The sequence below is a fragment of the Cetorhinus maximus genome, chromosome 5 (assembly GCF_964194155.1).
Source record: "Cetorhinus maximus chromosome 5, sCetMax3.hap1.1, whole genome shotgun sequence".
Classification (NCBI taxonomy): domain Eukaryota; kingdom Metazoa; phylum Chordata; class Chondrichthyes; order Lamniformes; family Cetorhinidae; genus Cetorhinus; species Cetorhinus maximus.
This window is the reverse complement of record NC_135883.1, coordinates 3,865,401-3,885,183: the sequence shown is the minus strand read 5'-3', so window position 1 is coordinate 3,885,183 and position 19,783 is coordinate 3,865,401. Positions and strand designations below refer to the sequence as shown.

The 19,783-nt window shown below is 41.9% G+C and overlaps 1 protein-coding gene across 1 annotated transcript in view; it reads right to left on the bottom strand.

Annotated features, from left to right (window-relative positions):
• Window positions 1–358: 358 nt before the first annotated feature.
• The window catches only part of slc30a2 (solute carrier family 30 member 2), a 91,624-nt gene continuing 72,199 nt past the window's right edge, over window positions 359–19,783 (bottom strand). Inside the window, exons 4-8 of the mRNA XM_078541268.1 lie at window positions 14,378–14,531; window positions 12,332–12,542; window positions 3,987–4,092; window positions 1,739–1,873; window positions 359–674 (exon numbers count right to left, since the gene is read on the bottom strand). Coding sequence (XP_078397394.1) covers window positions 529–674; window positions 1,739–1,873; window positions 3,987–4,092; window positions 12,332–12,542; window positions 14,378–14,531 — 752 coding nt within the window. The 3' untranslated portion in view covers window positions 359–528. The remainder of the gene's footprint in view (window positions 675–1,738; window positions 1,874–3,986; window positions 4,093–12,331; window positions 12,543–14,377; window positions 14,532–19,783) is intronic.

The window sequence follows — 19,783 nt, the reverse complement described above, 5'->3', positions numbered from 1 at the left end:
GTAGGACTCCATTTCACCCACCCACTACCGCACTGAGTGCAATACTGGGAAAATTCCACACCTACTCTCTTATCTTAGCTCCCTAAATACAAGAAACATACCTAATTTTTAGATCTTGGCTGTATGCTTCCGCAAGTTGTGCCTAATTATTATTGTACTATTACATACTAAGAGTTGTTAAACTTGCACTCAACTCTCTGTTGACCCACGCCCACCTCCCCCTCACCCACCCGCCCCACCACCCCCACCCCCCACCCCAGAATTATCAGAAGTCCTATTGATTTGGTTAAACGCACAGCAGGGTTTCTACACATTCTGGAACAATTTGATCTCTCCTCCTTATTTTCTTCTTCTTTTTGAATTTTTGCTTTGCAGAGGGAAATTGAGTCTTGTACTAAAAGTGTTTATTCCACTGCTCTGTAGTAGGGTAAACTGGAGTAGGTTTTTGAAAATCCTGTAAAATACAGAGACAAATATACAACACAACAACAAACGGCACCTCCTAGGATCTTAAATTTGAAAGAAATCTTAGTCTTTTGGATCTTGACACAGGCTGCAGTCTAACATGTCCTCTGAGAATTTTTCCACTTGAATTGTTGTGGTGTGGAAGGTAAACTTGCTTCGAAGGATTTCTGTGGTTTCCTTCAACACGGTTTGAGCATCTGCATTCTCCTCTGTAATGGCAAGAGCATAATTAACAGAAGGCAACAACGAATAGTTGTTTCAAGCTGCAGATTTCTCTAGTTGCCTCTCCAAGTTCCATTGCCTCACTCTGTTTTAAAGAGATGACCCAGAGAAATAGCTATTTAATCTTTAGTGGTTTATAAGGTTAATTACTTTTGTTCTTTTAAGACAGACATTGCACAACTTCAGCTAAAGAATTGCTAAATGATATTAATCTGTTTAAAGAGATTACTGTATGAATGGTACTGTTGATGCTTTAAAAAAAACCCTCCCTTTGGTCTTCTCTTTTAGTTTTTAAAATTTCCCACATCTATTGAGAGAAACCTTCAGTTAGAGCACTGCTTGCACCAGTCCCCAGAGACCTGCATTTACCATTAACCACAACCCCATTCAGCGAGCATTTACACATACAGGCACACCCTTCATCTCTGATGGTCTGAACCTGGAAGTCGCATCCAAACAATTAGTGTTGACAAAAAAAGCGAATAACATCATTCTCAATAGTAACGATCACAGAATCACAGGACTGTTGCAGTGCAGAAGGAGGCCATTTGGCCCATCATGTCTGCACCAGTTGTCTGAGCAATTCACCTAATACCGTTCCCCTGCCTTCTCCCTGTAACCTTGCACATTGTTCCCTTGCAGGTAACAGTCTAATGCCCTTTTGAATGCTTTAGTTGAACCTGCCTCCACCACACTCTCAAGCAATGTATTCCAGACCCTAACCACTCGCTGCGTGAGAAATCTTTTCCTCATATCACTTTTGTTTCTTTTGCCAATTACTTTAAATCTGTGCCTTCTCATTCTCGATCCTTTCATGAGTGGGGGCAGTTTCTCCCTATCTAGCATGTCCAGACCCCTCATAATTTTGAATATCTCTATCAAATTTCCACTCAGTCTTCTTTTCCCCTAAGGAAAACAGTCCTAACTTCGGTAATCTATCTTCATAACCACAATAAACACTTGAATGGCCACACACTGACAAATATTTCATATCTAAATTGAAAGATAAAATTAAATGGTAATAGCAAAGTGTGTTTATACCCTTACTCACCTATGGCAATGTGAACAGAAAGCACAGGCTGGTTTATTGTCAAGGCCCAGAGCTGGAGACTATGCATGGCTTTCACTCCTTTAATAGAAAGAAGAACTTCCTTCACTGAATTGAAGTCCATTCCTTTTGGGGTACCTAAGCAGGGAAAGTAGGATTTGTTTTATTCATTTATTTCAAAGAATAATATTTGTTCAAAATAGGAAGTGATGCAAAGAAATTTTCTATGGTAATTTTTTTTCTCGAGGAATTGAATTCCAAAACATCCTTCTCTTCTAAAATCATCGCAAAATATACACCATTTCTGACACCAGCTGCTTGCTCAATTGAACCTAATTACAAGCTCACTGTAACAGAGTCTTTAGTTTATCAGTTTTTAATTAATTGAGTATTGTTCGAAGACATTTTGTCAAAGCTTTTTTGTCTTGCACTCATCAGGATAATTCACAAGAATACCAATGTAAGGGAAAACAACAACATTTATACTGTATGAGAACAGAATGCTGATTTGATGGAAAGTGGACTCTGATTGGTAGAGGCGTTGTTGTGGAGGATGCATCAGTTGATGGTGATTGACAGGTAACTGCCAAGCATTGTTTGAAAATTAAACCAGGTAGCTTGACTATGATTGTTCAAGGCATTGCCCTGAGGAACAAACCAGTGAATGGCTGTCACTTATTTTGTTTAGCTGAAACAGGCACAATGTGTGTACATGTTCTTTCTGTCTGCAAAGAACGGGGCCTTGTGTATTATTATATGTAGATTCCAGTACATGCAAAAGACCGGGAGCCCGAATGACAATCTTAAATTAGATGTCAGTGTAATTCTTAGCACACTGAACATTATTTAGCAAATGTTGGCCAATCAAGGAATCACATCTAATGTTGGGCACCATGTTTTGAGTTATGTAAGCATGAGTTTGTACACTGTCCAACATTAGATGTGATTCTGCAATTGGACAACATTTGCTAAATAATTCTGTGTGCTAAGAATTACACTGACAACCAATTTAAGATTGTCAGTAGGGCTTGCAGTGTGGTGCATTTGCATGAACTGGGAGCTACATATACTAATACACAGCGCACTGTTCTTTGCAGACAGAAAGAACGTACATACATCATGCCTGTTTCAGCTAAACAAAATAAATGATAGCCTTTCACTGGTTCATTCCTCAGAGCAACGCCTCAACCAATCAGAATCAAGCTGCCTGCTTTAAATTTCAAACAATGCTTGGCAGTTAACTGTCAGTCACCATCAACTCGTGCATTCCCCATGGCAATGTCTCTACCAATCAGAGTCCACTTGCCAACCAATCAGCACTCTCTTCTCATATGGTATAAATTTGTTGTTTTTCCCTTACATTAGTATCCTTGCAAATTGGCCCAATGAGTACAATATGATAAGCTTCAACAAAATTTTATTCAGCAAAACTTAAGTTCTGTACTACCTTTGTCTTTATAAATTAGGGTTTCACCATTCTCGAAGCCTCACTCAATAGCCTCCTCTTAAAGAAAAGAAATAAGAAACAGGGTGCCCTGTTCCAGTTAGCAGACAAGAAGTGTGTATTTTGTGGTCATCTGTCCGTTAGCATGAGCACAGTGTTAGCACCTTGAGCACCATGCTCTATCACCTCAGATGCAGCTATCACTGTCCATTGTCTGAACTGCGATGAATGTATTGTGCGTTTCCAACATTTTGTCATTTTAATTTAAGTAAAAATACATTCTCCTGATGTATTTATTAGATTTTCTTTTGTTGCCATAAATCTGTACTTATGTTTGAACAAAATGTTTGCTCATCTATCTGGTGTTTTGATCCTATACACAGTCTTTTACTTTTAATCAGTTAGTACAATGGGCGGAATTTTACACTGGCGGGATTTTATGGTCCCGCCAAAGTCAATGGCCTTTTGAATGGCTTGCTACATTTTATGGCCCTCAGCGTGACAGGGCTGTAAAACATCCACTCAATATTTTATACATATGTTGCTCAATGAAGGGTCATTGTTCAAATGACCTGCATTACAACAGTGACTACATTTGAAAAATACCTAATCGACTGTGAGGCACTTTGAGACGTCCAGTGCTCTTGAAAAGTGCTATATAAATGCAAATCTTTCTTCCTTTGTAAGTAAACATTGAGAGATACAAACTACATCTTTTTCATTGATGATCTGGTTGGGGGGAGGGGGGGAATGTGTCGCTGTATATATTGTATTTCTCCAAAGAAATTGCGTTGAAATATGTCCTACCTTCCATGAGTACACGGAAGACATCCTTTAAAATAGTAATAGTGGAACCCAGGACAAAAATGGAGAAAAAGAATGTAGAGATAGGATCGGCGATTTTATAAGCAGGCTGTAATTGAAAAACAAACAATAAAGAGACCAGCTAGCGTGCGTATATTCAAAAAGGATGACACTATAGACAAAGACACCTATAGACCCATGAGCTTTTCTTAAGTTTATTTAAAATTCTAAAATGGATTATAAGATTAATTTTCTCCCCATCTCTCTTGAAGACATGGCCTCCTTACTGAGGTACAGGTGTGCGGGCAATGATTGGACAGCCTTAGGCATGTGTTCATTATTCTCATGCATGTCCCTTGACAGTGAATGTTGTTAGGCTAATTGACCACAGAGGGCATCACAGCTCAGGCTAATCCTGTTGTCATATGACATCTACACAAGTCATTCCAACAGAGGCCACTAAATAGCGATCATGAATTAGACTCCTAACTGATTTCCCTCTTCCCACCCTAGCAGGTCAGATAACTCAACACAGATCAGGGCTCAAATCAAAGACTTTCCTGGTCTGGTAGTTTGGTTCAATGGTTCACTGAATAAATTTACTGAGCCATTGGCTGAACTGGGTTACGTTAATTCTTTTTACAGCTCAATCGCAATTCATCATTATTGATTCTAAGGCTACATAAAGCCATGTATATCAGATCAAACATGCTTCCATTACTTCTCAGAAAATGTAAATGAAATGGTGAATTCATCTATTCTGATCAATCGTAATATACTCCAGAATCCAACAGATGTCTGGATTCCTTCCCTCTTATCCAGGTCATTTATACTTTACATTTGTTTCCCTCAACAGGGTTTTCATCTGCTTTTAATGGAGGTTAAAGCCAGTGACAGACAAGGCCAATAGAACTGCCTCAATTGGTTGGAGGTCAGTCAATGTGGCTGTGGAGCACCACCTCAGTTTGCTCCCAGGAATCTCTGTCACCCTTCTTTAGTCTCCAGTTTCAGTCTGCAAGTCTGCAGCTCCTGGCCCAGCCTTTGGACTAGGTATGTGGGCACTCGTCAATACCCAGCTCAGTCCCTGTGCTGCCAAGTCAGCCAAACCTGGAGTTCAATCCAGCCCCCTGGTTGGGCAAACCTGGCTCAACAAGACTAATGCTATTTGCTCCTTTCCCTGAGAATGATATATGTATATTGAGTCCTTCCTTCTGGATTTCTCATTTACACTTGTTCAAGTTCAAGGTCCTTACTTCCCACCCACCCCCCCCACCCCCCACCACCATCAGATTTTGATATTTCCTTATTGATGGAATGGTCTTCCTCATCTGGATTTATCTTCGAATTTTTTTGGACATTGGGAAAACTCCCTGTCCTCTTTCAGCTGATGCAATGGGACCTTTCGCATCCACTTGAAGAATAGGCAGGCTTTGGGTTTAAATTGTCACCTGAAAGAGAGCATTCTCTCAGTAGCTCACTGGAGTGATGGCTAAGGTACAGTCCTGGTGTGGGTTTCCAAGGCATAATCTTTGAGTGCCCAACGAGTCAGGTTGACACAAGCTGCATAAAATTGCTGGTTTAAAAATTGCTTGTGTTTTAATGCAAATTTGCTTATCCATACACTACCTGCAAAACATGACGTAGGCTGTTAGACAGCGTCATCGTCATTTTGTTTCTGGAATGAGCAACACTCCATACATGAGGGAATTATCGGTTTAATTAAAGTGTATTTCCTAATAGGAAATCGCCTCTGTGAGTAAGGGATATTTTCTACTCCACAGACCTCCAAATTTTACTGCTCATTAATCAGAATTATTTTAAACAGACCACTTACCATATGTGTTCTTGAATTTCCCATTCCTTGAGGCTATTCTCACACTGCTGTAACAGCCTGGCCACTAGATAGCAATGGGACTACATTCCAGGGGAAAGTTTATTTTAAAGGGTAATGACTGTGTTAAGGAATTTTATACAAGTGTGTTAATTAGAATGCTGAATAAAGCGTTCAGTCAAATTTCAGCCCAGTTAAGGTATCTAACACCTTCCCAGAATCAGACTATTATTAAAAAAGTGCTTCCTGATTTCACTCCTAATTGGTCTAGCTCTAATTTTAAGCTCATGCCCTCTTTTCCTAGGTTCTCCCAAGGAAAGAATTTCTTGAGTATTGCTGAAGGAAAAGAGACATGCTGTTGAAGCTTTATATCTTGCATTCGTCATGCCAGGAATACCAATAGTAAAGGGAACAACAATTTATACTGCATAAGAAGAAAGTGCTGATTGGTTGACAAGTGGACTCTGATTGGTAGAGGCATTGCCATGGAGAATGCATCAAGGAACAGTTAACTGCCAAGCTTTTGTTCAAATTCAAAGCAGGCAGGTTGACTCTGGTCAAGGCATTGCCATTGGGAATGAACTAGGGATTGGCTATCCTCAAGCTTTTGGTTTCATTGAAAAAGGCGTAATGCGTGGACATACTCCTTCTGTCTGCAAAGGACAGGACCCTGTGTGTGAATATATGTAGCTTCTAGCATGCGTAAGTGAGCCACACTGGGAGCCTGACTGATAATCTTATATTGGTCTTCAGTGTAATTCTTAGCACAATCAGGAAGCAAATGTATCATATACATATCGGAAATATGCAAGGGGTAGGAGGTTTGCTGTCATTCCATCAAAGAAGTGTTTCTCATGGCAACCAGCAAAGATGTTTATGAGAGCTGGGCCTAGAGGGGATCCCATGACAACACCAGTTATTTGGGCATACATGGTGTCATTAAAACTGAACTCAACTGCATGAGTTGCTGAGTTTGTAAGTTTAATTAATACAGATTCAGACAATGGCGGTGTGTCTAGATCACCATGATGTTGTGACGCAGTGAAAATATCTATGGTTTCCTCGAGTGGTACAGTGGTACAATAGTAATTAGGCTAGCAATGTTGAACAACCACATGGACACGGCATTGCTATTGATATGCAAGCCCTGCATGACCTTCGCAAAGGTGAAGGAATCTTTCACTGTGTATGTGGAAAACTTGCTCAAAACTGGTTGTAGCAACTCACCCAACCATTTGGCCAATTCATGTTGTGCAGAACCAGTCATAAATAAGATAGGACATGGAGGGACATCACTTTTGTGTGTCATGGGCAGGCCATACATATGTGGATGCAGTGATCTGCGAGGGCAAATCCCATTATATATACTACCTGGCAGCTTGTTACTCTTACCTAAATCCAACAAGTGTTTTTGTAACTTGCTTTCAAGCAGGGCTGTCAGGTCATGCTTAATGGCAGGTCCGATAGATATTAATTTGGACCCATCTTATATATATGGTATGTAGGATTAGCCTTCACACCATGAGTTGGCCAGGTGGTTGGCTGAGTTGCTACAACCAGTTCTGAGCAAGTTTTCCACATGCATGGTGAAGGATTCCTTCACCTTTGTGAAGGCCATGCAGAACTTGCATATCAATAGCAATGCTATCTCCATGTGTTTGGTCAATATTGCTGGCCTATTTACTAATGTACCATTCAAGGAAGCCATAGGCATTTGCACCGTATCACTATATCATGGCTATCTAGACACACCGTCATTGTCTGAATCTGTAATAATTGAACTTATGAACTCGGCAATTCGTGCAGAGAGTTCAGTTTTAATGACACTATGTATGTCCAAATAGATGATGTTGCTATGGGATCCCCTCTAGGCCCAGCTCTTGCAAATATCTTTGTCAGTTTCCACGAGAAATGCATCTTCGATGGAATGACTCCTAACCACCTACCTCTTGTACAGTTCTGAAATGTAGATGATATGCTTGCTTCCTGATTATGCTAAGAATTACACTGAAAACCAATCCAGGATTATCAGTTGGGGTCCTAGTGTGACTCACTTACTCATGCAAGAAGCTGCATATACTCACACACACAGCCTTGTCCTTTGCAGATAGGAGGAGCATGTCCACACATTGCACCTTTTTCAACTAAACAAAAGCTTGAGGGACAGCCATTCCCTAGTTCAATCCTCATAGCAATGCCTTGACCAATCAGAGTTGACCTGCCTGGCTTGAATTTGAGTAAAAGCTTGGCAGTTAACTGTTCCCTGGTGCATTCTCCATGGCAAAGCCTCTACCAATCAGAGTTCACTTGCCAACCAGTCAGCGCACTCTTCTCATGCAGTATAAATTGTTGTTCCCTTTACTATTGGTTTCTTGCGAACTGTCCTCATGAGTGTAAGACAAAAGCTCCGACAGCATGTTTCCTTTTTATCAGCAATACGAAGAGTTTCTCTGTACTACTGTCACAGACAGGATGAATCAGAACTACTGAAGTCTTTGTTTCTTTCCCTAATGTCTATAATCGGTATATTTTTTGAAAAGGGGGATGCATCCCTGGTGGTGGTAGTGATGGGGGTGGGAGTGGGTGATGGTGGTCAATTTAAATAGCCAGCAGCAAGCTTTTCATGGGCTTAAATAAAGAGGATTATTTATTCACAAAAATCTAGCACTATATAACTCACTTACTTAGTCTCACACACACTCAAGGTAAGTGCAGTTAAAGAGAATATTGCACTGTTACAAGTTATAAGCAAAAGAATAGTTTGTAATTCACATGATTGGCTCATTTTGGAAAACACACGTTGCAGGCCTGATGAAGAAAACATTTTCACTCCCAAAACTTTGTCTAGGTGAAATCAATAACAGAAGTTGTATGCCAGGTGCAGGTTTCTCTCGAAGAGATGGACATTCTGCAGGTCTTGAGGTTCATTATTTTTAGTTTCATTACTAAGAAGTTTGTTTGCTGTATTGATGGACGTGAAAAGGTACAGGCTGGGAGACCTTACAATGTTGCAGTCTCCAGTTCCTAAGGCATAGGTGAAGCTGCCCTTTCTGTTGCTGCTGTTGCTTGTTTTTTCATTCATTCATGGGATGTGGGCTTCGCTGGCTGGGCCAGCATTTATTGCCCTTCCCTGGCTGGGCCAGCATTTATTGCCCTTCCCTAGTTACCCTTGAGAAGGTGGTGGTGAGCTGCCTTCTTGAACAGTCCATGTGGTGTAGGTACACCCACAGTGCTGTTAGGAAGGGAGTTCCAGGATTTTGACCCAGCGACAGTGAAGGAAAGGCGAATTATTTCCAAATCAGGATGGTGAGTGACTTGGAGGGGAACTTGCAGGTGGTGGTGTTTCCATCTATCTGCTGCCCTTGTCCTTCTAGGTGGTAGTGGTTGTGGGTTTGGAAGGTGCTGTCTAAGGAGCCTTGATGAATTCCTGCAGTGCATCTTGTAGATGGTACACACTGCTGCTACTGTGCATCGGTGGTGGAGGGAGTGAATGTTTGTGGATGTGGTGCCAATCAAGCGGGCTGCTTTGTCCTGGACAGTGTCCAGCTTCAGTGTTGTAGGAGTTGCACTCATCCAGGTAAGTGGGGAGTATTCCATCACACTCCTGACTTGTGCCTTGTAGGTGGTGGACAGGTTTTGTGGAGTTAGGAGGTCAGTTACTCATCGCACGATTCCTAGCCTCTGACCTGCTCTTATAGCCACAGTATTGATATGGCTAGTCCAGTTCAGTTTCTGGTCAATGGTAACCCCCAGGATGTTGACAGTGGGGGATTCAGTGATGGTAATGCCATTGAACATCAAGGGGTGATGGTTGGATTCTCTCTTGTTGGAGATCGTCATTGCCTGACACTTGTGTGGCGCCAATGTTACTTGCCACTTGTCAGTCCAAGCCTGGATGTTGTCCAGGTCTTGCTGCATTTGGACATGGACTGCTTCAGTATCTGAGGAGTCGTGAATGGTGCTGAACATTGTGCAATCATCAGTGAACATCCCCACTTCTGGCCTTATGATGAAAGGAAGGTCATTGATGAAGCAGCTGAAGATGGTTGGGCTGAGAACACTACCCTGAGGAACTCCTGCAGAGATGTCCTGGAGCTGAGATGACTGACCTCCAACAACCACAACCATCTTCCTTTGTGCTAGGTATGACTCCAACCAGCGGAGAGTTTTCTTCCTGATTCCCATTGACTCCAGTTTTGCTAGGGCTCCTTGATGCCACACTTGGTCAAATGCTGCCTTGATGTCAAGGGCAGTCACTCTCACCTCACCTCGGGAGTTCAGCTCTTTTGCCCATGTTTGAACTGAGGCTGTAATGAGGTCAGGAACTGAGTGGCCCTGGCGGAATCCAAACTGGTATCAGTGAGCAAGTTATTGCTAAGCAGGTGCCGCTTGATAGCGCTGTTGATGCCCCCTTCCATTACTTCACTGATGATGGAGAGTAGACTGATGGGGCGGTAATTGGCCGGGTTGGATTTGTCCTGCTTTTTGTGTACAGGACATACCTGGGCAATTTTCCACATAGCCGGGTAGATGCCAGTGTTGTTGCTGTACTGGAACAGCTTGGCTAGGGGCGTGGCAAGTTCTGGAGCACAAGTCTTCAGTACTATTGCTGGAATATTGTCAGGGCCCATAGCCTTTGCAGTATCCAGTGCCTTCAGCCGTTTCTTGATATCATGTGGAGTGAATCGAACTGGCTGAAGACTGGCATCTGTGATGCTGGGGGCCTCCGGAGGAGGCCAAGATGGATCATCCACTCGGCACTTCTATCTGAAGTTGTAGCAAATGCTTCAGCCTTATCTTTTGCACTGCTGTGCTGGGTTCCTCCATCATTGAGGATGGGGATATTTGTGGAGTGTCGTCCTCCAGTGAGTTGTTTAATTGTCCACCACCATTCACAACTGGACGTGGCAGGACTGCAGAGCTTAGATTTGATCTGTTGGCTGTGGGATCGCTTAGCTCTGTCTATCATTTGCTGCTTATGCTGTCTGGCACACAAGTAATCCTGTTTTATAGCTTCACCAGGTTGACACCTCATTTTTAGGTATGCCTGGTGCTGCTCCTGGCATGCCCTCCTACACTCTTCATTGAACCAGGGTTGATGCCCTGCCTTGATGGTAATGGTAGAGTGGGGGATATGCCAGGCCATGAGGTTATATAATGTGTTTGAGTATAATTCTGCTGCTGATGATGGCCCACAGTGCCTCATGGATGCCCAGTCTTGAGTTGCTAGATCTGTTCGAAATCTGTCTCATTTTGCACGGTGGTAGTGCCACACAACACGATAGAGGGTATCCTCAATGTAAAGGTGGGACTTCGTCTCCAAAATTGTTGTGCAAACAGCTCTTAAAGATTAAATAGGGAGGCTAACGTGGCTGTGTTACCATGTGGCTTCTCACAGTTCCTTTTTCCAAATATGGTGTTGGGCTTAAGTTGACTCGCCACAATCTGGGTTGTTGTTTGCACATACAACTTGGAGAGGTGGTGAGGGCAGTGTGTTGAGACAATCACTGTCTTGGTTTCAGAATGACCCATTCAGGTCTAGGGAATACATTTTGATGGTCTCAAGAGATGGGTAGTGATACCTCCTTAGTCTAGAATGTGTCCCTTTGTCCTTTCAAGACAGTATGGTAGTTTCAAATCCACAGATCAAGTCAGATGACCCTTGGCACCCATCTTTTGTAGAATTTTATTGCCCATCTTTAAATGAAAGGTCAGTTCCAGAAGATTCCACACTGAGTTCATGTTTTGAAAGGTATGAATGGGATATGCTTTTACTCTATGAAATCCTCTCATCATTTTAAATACTCAGTTAGATCACTCTTCTAAACTCAAGGGAATATCTGCAAAGTTTGAATAGCTTGTCCTTATAATTGAGCCCTGGTATTATTCTAGTGTTTCTGTGCTGTACCCCTTACAAGCCCAGCATAACCTTCCTAAGGCACTGCAATCAAAACTGAATGCAGTACTTTCAGATAGGCTTCTGTACAATTGAACCATCACTTCCTCACTTTTAAATTCCAACTCATTTGAGACTAATTTTCATGCCTGTGCAATGGTTTTTAATGATTTAGATACGTGGACACTTAAATCCCTTTGCTCCTCCACAGCTCCTGGTTTCTCACCATTGAGAAAATAATGGTGTATAAATGTTATTTTCCAGTTGAATTTAGCATTGAAAGAATTAAAAACAAATTTGTAATTTCTCTGCTCCTTTTTAGTGCAGTGGTTAACATGATCACTGCAAATTCCTGAGTGCTAGCTTAGCAGAGGCATTAATCTATTTAAAATAAATAGGTTGTTGACTTCATTAAAATAGTCAACAGAAATTAGATGCAAATATATTCACCAATGCACTATGAAGAGATCACAGAAGAGTTTCAGTCTATAAGGTGCTTTAAACTACATTTGACAATGTTGTTTTGATATGTCATCACGCGAGTGTTAGATTTACCTCACTGAAATAAACTTGTATAATTAAAATACCATGTAAATACAGTTATTAGAACACAGCAGGAACCTTAAAGAAGATGACTGTTGCTGCCACAAACACTCCGATGCTCTGGAACAAATCTCCAATGACATGTACGAAGGCTGCTCTCACGCTGGTGTTGCCCAGATGGTTTTGTTGGGAAGAGTTTTCATCAGCTGTGCTGTTTTCTAACTCCTCGTAGCCAAATGCATGACCATGGCTATGGGAAGGGTTTGATTGATGGAGTATGACAGCCATTCTGCAACACAAAAAATTGTGGTGACAAAACTTATCAAATTCTTTTTATTTTCAAGGACTTTGGTGAATTAAATTTAAGCTATTTCAGCACTTGTAGCTTTCATATTCTGCAAATAATTTCAATGATATGTCAAATTCAAAGGCTGTTGTAATATAATGTATACACTAGCCTAACCTTGATATATTTTATGACTTTGAAACACCTTGAGCTATCTTAGTGGTGTTCATCCATTTGACACATTCTTAGTTTGAATATTTAATCCACGAAACTAAATAAAGTAAGCTTTTCTACATAATTTATATTTAATTAACACCGTTGAACCTTTTGATGACATTTGTCTGTATTTTTCTGTGAATAAAACTCATATAACACATTGCATCATCCTTAGTGGCATACAATTGCACTCCATTCAACGTGTTAATTAAGAGGGGAAAATCACATTTAAACAAGAGTGTTGTTCGTAAACGTTTGAGTAATTGTGTCCCATGGTTTCCAGGCCTCCGGCAGTTTTTGTATTCCTCATCCCTCCTGTTACTCCTCATGCACAAGGTCTGGCCAACTTTCTGGCCATTGCAGCATGGTCCTGCTGAAGTTGCAGTCCAAGTGGAACAGTCATGAATTTTGAGGGCTTACATGTTCTTAAAAGTCATACAGAAAATGTAAGCAAAGAATTCTGAGCAAATAAGAACAGACTACAAAAGAGATAAGTAATGATTTCTGGGTAACCAACATCCTTTTTCCTACCAGATAATTGTGGAGTGTACTATAATCAAACCATCGCAGCTAAAGCACCATATCTCAGAAGGAGATCTCTTTTAAAGTTTGCCTATACACCTCAGTGGAAAATGCGTGATGTGTGTGGCACTGAGATATACAACACATGAATGTCCTCGGTTTGACCCTGATCTATGTTGCATTATCTCAGTAAAAACACAAACTGGACATAACACTTCAGACTAGAGAGGTTAAGAAAAAGCAGGGTTCCAATCCCTGATTCCTGCTCCTGCAGGAATGAGAGAGGGGTTAGGCTTGACAATCATTCCCACCTTTTTGAAATAAACTCCCAGCATTATTTAGGCTCATGTGAAGAAAGGGTGAGGTACTGAAGGTCTTGAGCAGCTATGGAACTATGCCACAATATGAGTCAGCAACTTCATGCTACAGGGAAGAAAGTAGTTACATTTATTAGCAGATTACTTATTTTGTTAGTCGAAATGTAATTTGCAGTGACTTCTTATGTTTTTAAAAAGCCACAATCATGATGTGTTAATTTTCAAAAACGGGAAAGGAAAATTCAATATAAAAACAGGTTTAATTAAAAACAAAGCCACTCAATTTCATCATCACAATTTAGGTTATAGTCTGTGTATAAGAACATGACATAAAAAAATTAGGAGCAGGAAGAGGCCAAAATGCCGCTCGAGCCTGCTTCGCTCTTCAATAAGATCATGGCTGCACTTTGCCTGATCCCCAGATCTCTAGGCTCCCTCAGAGTCCATAAATCTTTTGATCTAAGCCTTGAATTTACTCAATCAACGACTGAGCATCCACAGCTCTTGGGGATAGAGAATTTCAAAGACGCACAACACTCTGAGGGAAGAAATTGTTCTTCATCTCAGTCCAAGATGGCAAACCCCTTATTCTGAAACTGTGATTGCCTAGTTCTACACTCCAGCCAAGGCAAACATCCTCTCATAATCTACCCTATCAAGCCATCCCCTAATCTTATATGTTTCAATTTCTGTTGGTAAAAGACTTTATGCAATTTTTGTTGGAATTCTGGAATAAAATATTATTTATGTGATTAAATGCTCATGTACATTAATATTGCTTACATGATATTGATTCCGACTGCACACCCAGATGTTATAAGCATGACATGGCTTTCAATCTCAAAATCTTTGCTGATCAGTCGCTGGATAGCAAGGTAAACCAACACCGCTGTTACTGCCCAGATTGACAGTACAGAAAGAAGAGCCCCCAGTATCTCTGTGACACAAAGCAAAAATACAGGCATTAGAGCAAGGCAGTCCTTCTATCACCGTACAGTCCCCTATAGCTCCCGCTTTCAGATTCCCAGCCAAAAAGTGGAATAACATTCATGAAGTGACAGTCAGGAGACTTGTGTACTGCACCATGCAGCTTGTCTCAGAAGCATTTATTATGACTATTTTACAATAAAAATCTATAAGATAAACCGGATTTTAACGTGATTGTTTTAATTAGGCAACAGCTTTGTTAAAATCATAGAAACCTACAGCACAGAGGGAGGCCATTTGAGCTGCCACATCTCTGCTGTCCCTTCGAAAGAGCAGTCGTGCTTTGTTCCACATCCACGCTTTTTATCTGTAACCCAGTAAGTTCCTCATCCTCAAGTACCCATCCAAATAAAATTATTTATGGAATTAGTTTCCACCATTTTTTAGGTAGATTGTTCCACATCCTGACAACTCTGAGTGAAAATATTTCTACTCATCTCCCCTCTAGATTTTTGCCTATGAATTTTCATACCAGGAGCAGCACCAGGCATACTTGAAAAGGAGGTGCCAACTTGGTGAAGCTACAACACAGGGCTACATGTATGTTAAATAACAGGAGCATGCGATAGACAGAGCTACAAGATCTCCAAATACAACAGATTAAATCAAAGCTCTGCAGTCCAGTCACATCATGTGAATAAACAACTAATGGGAGGAGGAGGCTCCACAGACATCTCCATCCTCAATGATGGTCAGGTGTGTACAAAAGACAAGGCTAAAGCTTTAGCAACCGTCTTTAGTGAAAAGTGCAGAGTGGATGATCCACCCTGGCCTCCTCTTGAGTTCTGTACCATCACAAAAGCCAGTCTTCTGCCAATTTGATTCACTCCATATAATATCAAGAAATGACTGAGTGCATTGGATACAGCAAAAACTGTGGATCCCAACAACTTTCTGGCTGTAGTGTTAAAAACCTGTGTACCAGAACTTGCTGCGCCTCTAACCAAGCTGTTCCAGTGCAGGTACAATATTAATATCATCTCCTGACAAAGTGGAAAACTGCCCAGGTATGGCCTGTCTACAAAAAGCAGGACAAATCTAATCAGACCAATTACTGCCCAATCTGTCTACCCTCATTCACCAGCAAATTGATGAAAGGTGTTGTTAACAGTGAGCCACTTGCTAGCTGATACTCAGTGGGTCCTGCGAGGTCCACTTGGCTTCAAACATCATCACAACCTTGATTCAAACATGGACAAAGGAGCTAAATTCTAGATTGAGGTAAAATGATATTAAATGCCTCGATATCAAGGCGACATCTGACCGAGTGTGAGGAGCCCCAGGGCAGAATTTAAATCCCGCGGGCGGGTGCCCTCCCCACCAGATTGGGCATAAAATCGCGCGAGATGATGTTGGGTGAGTGTCCCAACATCATCGCGCACCCGCCATATTTCGGTCGGCGGGCGTGCACAAGAGTCGGAATTGCTGACAGTGAAGCGGGCAATTAAACCCATTAACAGCGCAATTGCGATTTTTAGTGGCTGGTCCAACCATACGGTTGGCGGACAGGTAAACTGGCCAGGCGGCCTTTACATTTTTCATCAAACATCACTCAAGGATGGGATGAAATTTCCGTTAGGAAATAAAAATAAATATCTGGGGACAGCATTTTTATGGGGTTTGCTTTCAGGTGCTTGACTGTGATGCGTGGACTTTTTTTTACAGCTTTACTTCATTATTTTCAGGTCTACAGCTCCCTGAGGCAGCCGTCTGCCCTCAGGGAGCTCTCTCACAGTGCTCACCCCCCCACCACCCACGGTGATGTTGTCGCCTGCCCTCTTCCCACGCCCCAAACCAGCAGTGCTTTTCAGTGTGCATTTCACACGGGCTCACAGTTAATTGGCCAGCCAACGTGAAATCGCGGTCAGGGATCAATCGCGGTCAGGGGTCCGTTTCCCAGCCGCTCCCTGACCCGCCGATCATGTGCGGCCGACGGCCGAAAAATTCAGGCCCGAGTGAAATTGAATTCAACGGGAATCAGGCAAAACTCTCCATTGGCTGGAGTCATACTGAGCACAAAGGAAGATGGTTGTGGTTGTTGGAGGCCAATCACCTCAGCCCCAAGACATCGCTGCAGAAGTTCCTCAGGGTAATGTCCTAGGCATTGTCCATTTCATTTAATGAAAGCCCACATCCCGTGAATGAATAAAAAAAATTCGCTGACGCATTCCTCAGGGCAATGTCTTGACCAATCAGGATCGAGCTGCCTGGTTTAAATTTCAAACAATGCATGGCAGTTAACTGTCAGTCACCATCAGTGGTGCATTTTCCATGTCGATGCCAACCAATCAGCATTCTCTTCACATACAGTAAAGTGAAGAGTCATACGGACTCAAAACATTAACTGTGTTCCTCTCCACAGATGCTGTCAGACCTGCTGAGTTTTTCCAGGTATTTTTGTTTTTGTTCAGTATAAATTGTTGTTTCCTCCCTTACATTGGTATTCTTGCGGGGTAATCTCAGCTGGGGATTGTAACACCATGTAATAGTTGTATTCTCTGGAGACTGTATATACATGATGTAGATGTTGTAGTGCAATGTTTGCAAGCCTGAGCACCCAAGGTGTTGGTGTTGATTAAAGCAATAATTCTCTCAGTATAAGTAAGCTGAACATAAATGGATTGGAATACAGACTTGTTAGTCATGCCAGTGAGTGACTCACCTCTTGACTCTCCCCAAGTTTGGATAAGTGCAGTTCCAACAATGCTCAAAAAGCTCGACACCATCCAGCAAAAAGCAGCCCACTTGATTGCCCCTCCATTCACTTAAACATTCAACTCCTCCACTACTGACAGACCCTGTTTGTAATGTGCACCAACTCGCATGATGAAAGAAGCCTTGGTGATTGGCTTCTTCGACAGCACCTCTCAAACACACAACTTCCACTGTCTAGAAGAACTAGAGCAGCAGGAACATCGGAACAACATCAGGTGCAAGCCACACACCATTATACTTGGAACTATATCACCATTCCTTCATCGTCGCTGGGTCATAAACCTGGAACTCCCTCCCTAACAGCATTGTGGATGTGCCTACACCACAGATCCTACAGTGGTTCAAGAAGGCAGCTCAGGACAAGGAATAGGCAATAAATCTTGGCTTTGCCAGCAATACCCACAACCCATGAACTGGCCTACTTGCCAGAGGGAACAATTTTCCTCTAACTACTCTATTAAAACCTATAATCTATTAGGACACCTGGTGACCTTCTTTGTTCCAAGGACTTAACTTTCCCAACTTCTCATAACTGAAGTCTCTTACCCCTGGAAACATCCTGGTAAACCTTCTCTGTACCCTTTCTAAGGCCTTTATATATTTCCTGAAGTGTGGTGCCAGAATTGTCCACTCCAGCTGAGGACTGATTTATAAAGTTCTAGAATGATCTCTCTGCTTTTAGATTCTGTTCCTCTATTTATAAAACCCCCTCCTTATTAACTTGTCCTGCCGCCCTTATGGATTTGTGTATATGGACATCCAGGTCTCTCTGCTCATTTACACTCTTCAAAATCATGACATTTATAGTAAGCTGTCTTTCCATATTAGTCATCACAAAGTGCATCACTTCGTACATCCCCATACTGAACTCTTGTCATGCTTCTGCCCACTTCCTCATCCTACCTATATTGTCCTGAAGTCTATAACTCTTAGGAAGTCCCGTGGGATCGAGGATGACTTGCTTCCACTCCAGTTCGGTGAGTTCCGAAATGGCTGATAAGTCCAATGCACGACCTGCAGACTCTGCCACATGCGGGGCAGGTGGTGCATGAAGGGTTGGGTATATGGGTTGTTTGGAGGTTTGTGCGCTCTCTCTGATGCCTCAACTTCATCTCTGCCTGTTCCCGACAAATGTGTTCAGTGCCTCCCTCCCCAGAGCCTACTCCATTTTAATCAGTCACAAGCCAGGGCCTCCCGTGAGTTGGCGGGTACCTTTGACCTCGTCGGGGATACTTTGAGGACACCCTCAAGGCCTGAAATTATCTTCATCGCTGTCCACTATTTTGCTAATTTTTGTATCAGGTACAAACTTTACAATGCTGCTCTCACAACTGAGTCTGGGTTATTAATAAAAATTCAAATGAGTAATGCACCCAAAACTAATCCTTGGGGAAACAACGTCTCCCAGTCTAAAAAAACATCCATCCAGCATTGTCCTTTGTTTTCTGTCATGGAGTTAATGTTGTATCCAACATAGGAGATGCAGCAATTTCACACAAACAATATAACACATTGGTACAATTATATTGCATTAGCATAATTTCATCCACTTGAGATTTCAGTTAAAGTAGCAGGATAGCTCTGTTCTGGCTGAACTCACTTCTCACACATTAGCATCATATTTTATAGGCTTTACTCCAACCCTACTGAATATTTATTTTTCTGTATGAGATAGAATTTTAGAGTTCAATGTCAAGTTTAATGTAAATTAGTTGAACCAAAATAATAGAATTTTTTTTTTCTAAATTCCTAAGATACTTGATTCCCAAAGGGGGAGAAAACTTTGTTTGCTATTTGCATCATCCCAAATATTGTGCTATTCCCCATTTCTATTGTAAATGCATACTCTGGTTTAGGATTTTTCTGCAAATAGTGGTGAGAGAAAATCTTCTCCTGAAGCCATTCAAAGTTATAGAGGTTAATGAGTTTCACTTGGATTTATAATAGTGATGCTGGCACAGAGTCCCTTGATACTCTTTCGAGTTATCAACAGTCACAGATTGCAACTCTTTTGACTACAATCACAGTTCTCGGTTTCGGACATGAACCCACAACCCTCTGATTCAAAGACGAGGGTGCTATGAACTGAGCCACAGCTGACACCTCCCTTGATCCTCTTTCGAGTTATCAACAGTCACAGATTTCAACTCTGTCGAGTACAATCACAGTTCTTGGTTTTCCGGGAGTGGGACATGAACCCACAACCCTCTGATTCAAAGGCGAGGGTGCTATGAACTGAGCCACAGCTGACACCTCCCTTGATACTCTTTTCGAGTTATCAACAGTCACAGATTGCAATTCTTTTGAGTACAATCACAGTTCTTGGTTTCCAGGAGTGGGACATGAACCCACAGATTCAAAGGCGAGGGTGCTATGAACTGAGCCACAGCTGACACCTCCCTTGATGAGGGACAGTATGCCATATATACTCAATAACAAAGCCATTGCTCAGCAGGAAATCTTCAGCTGCTGGCTAGTGGCTCATTG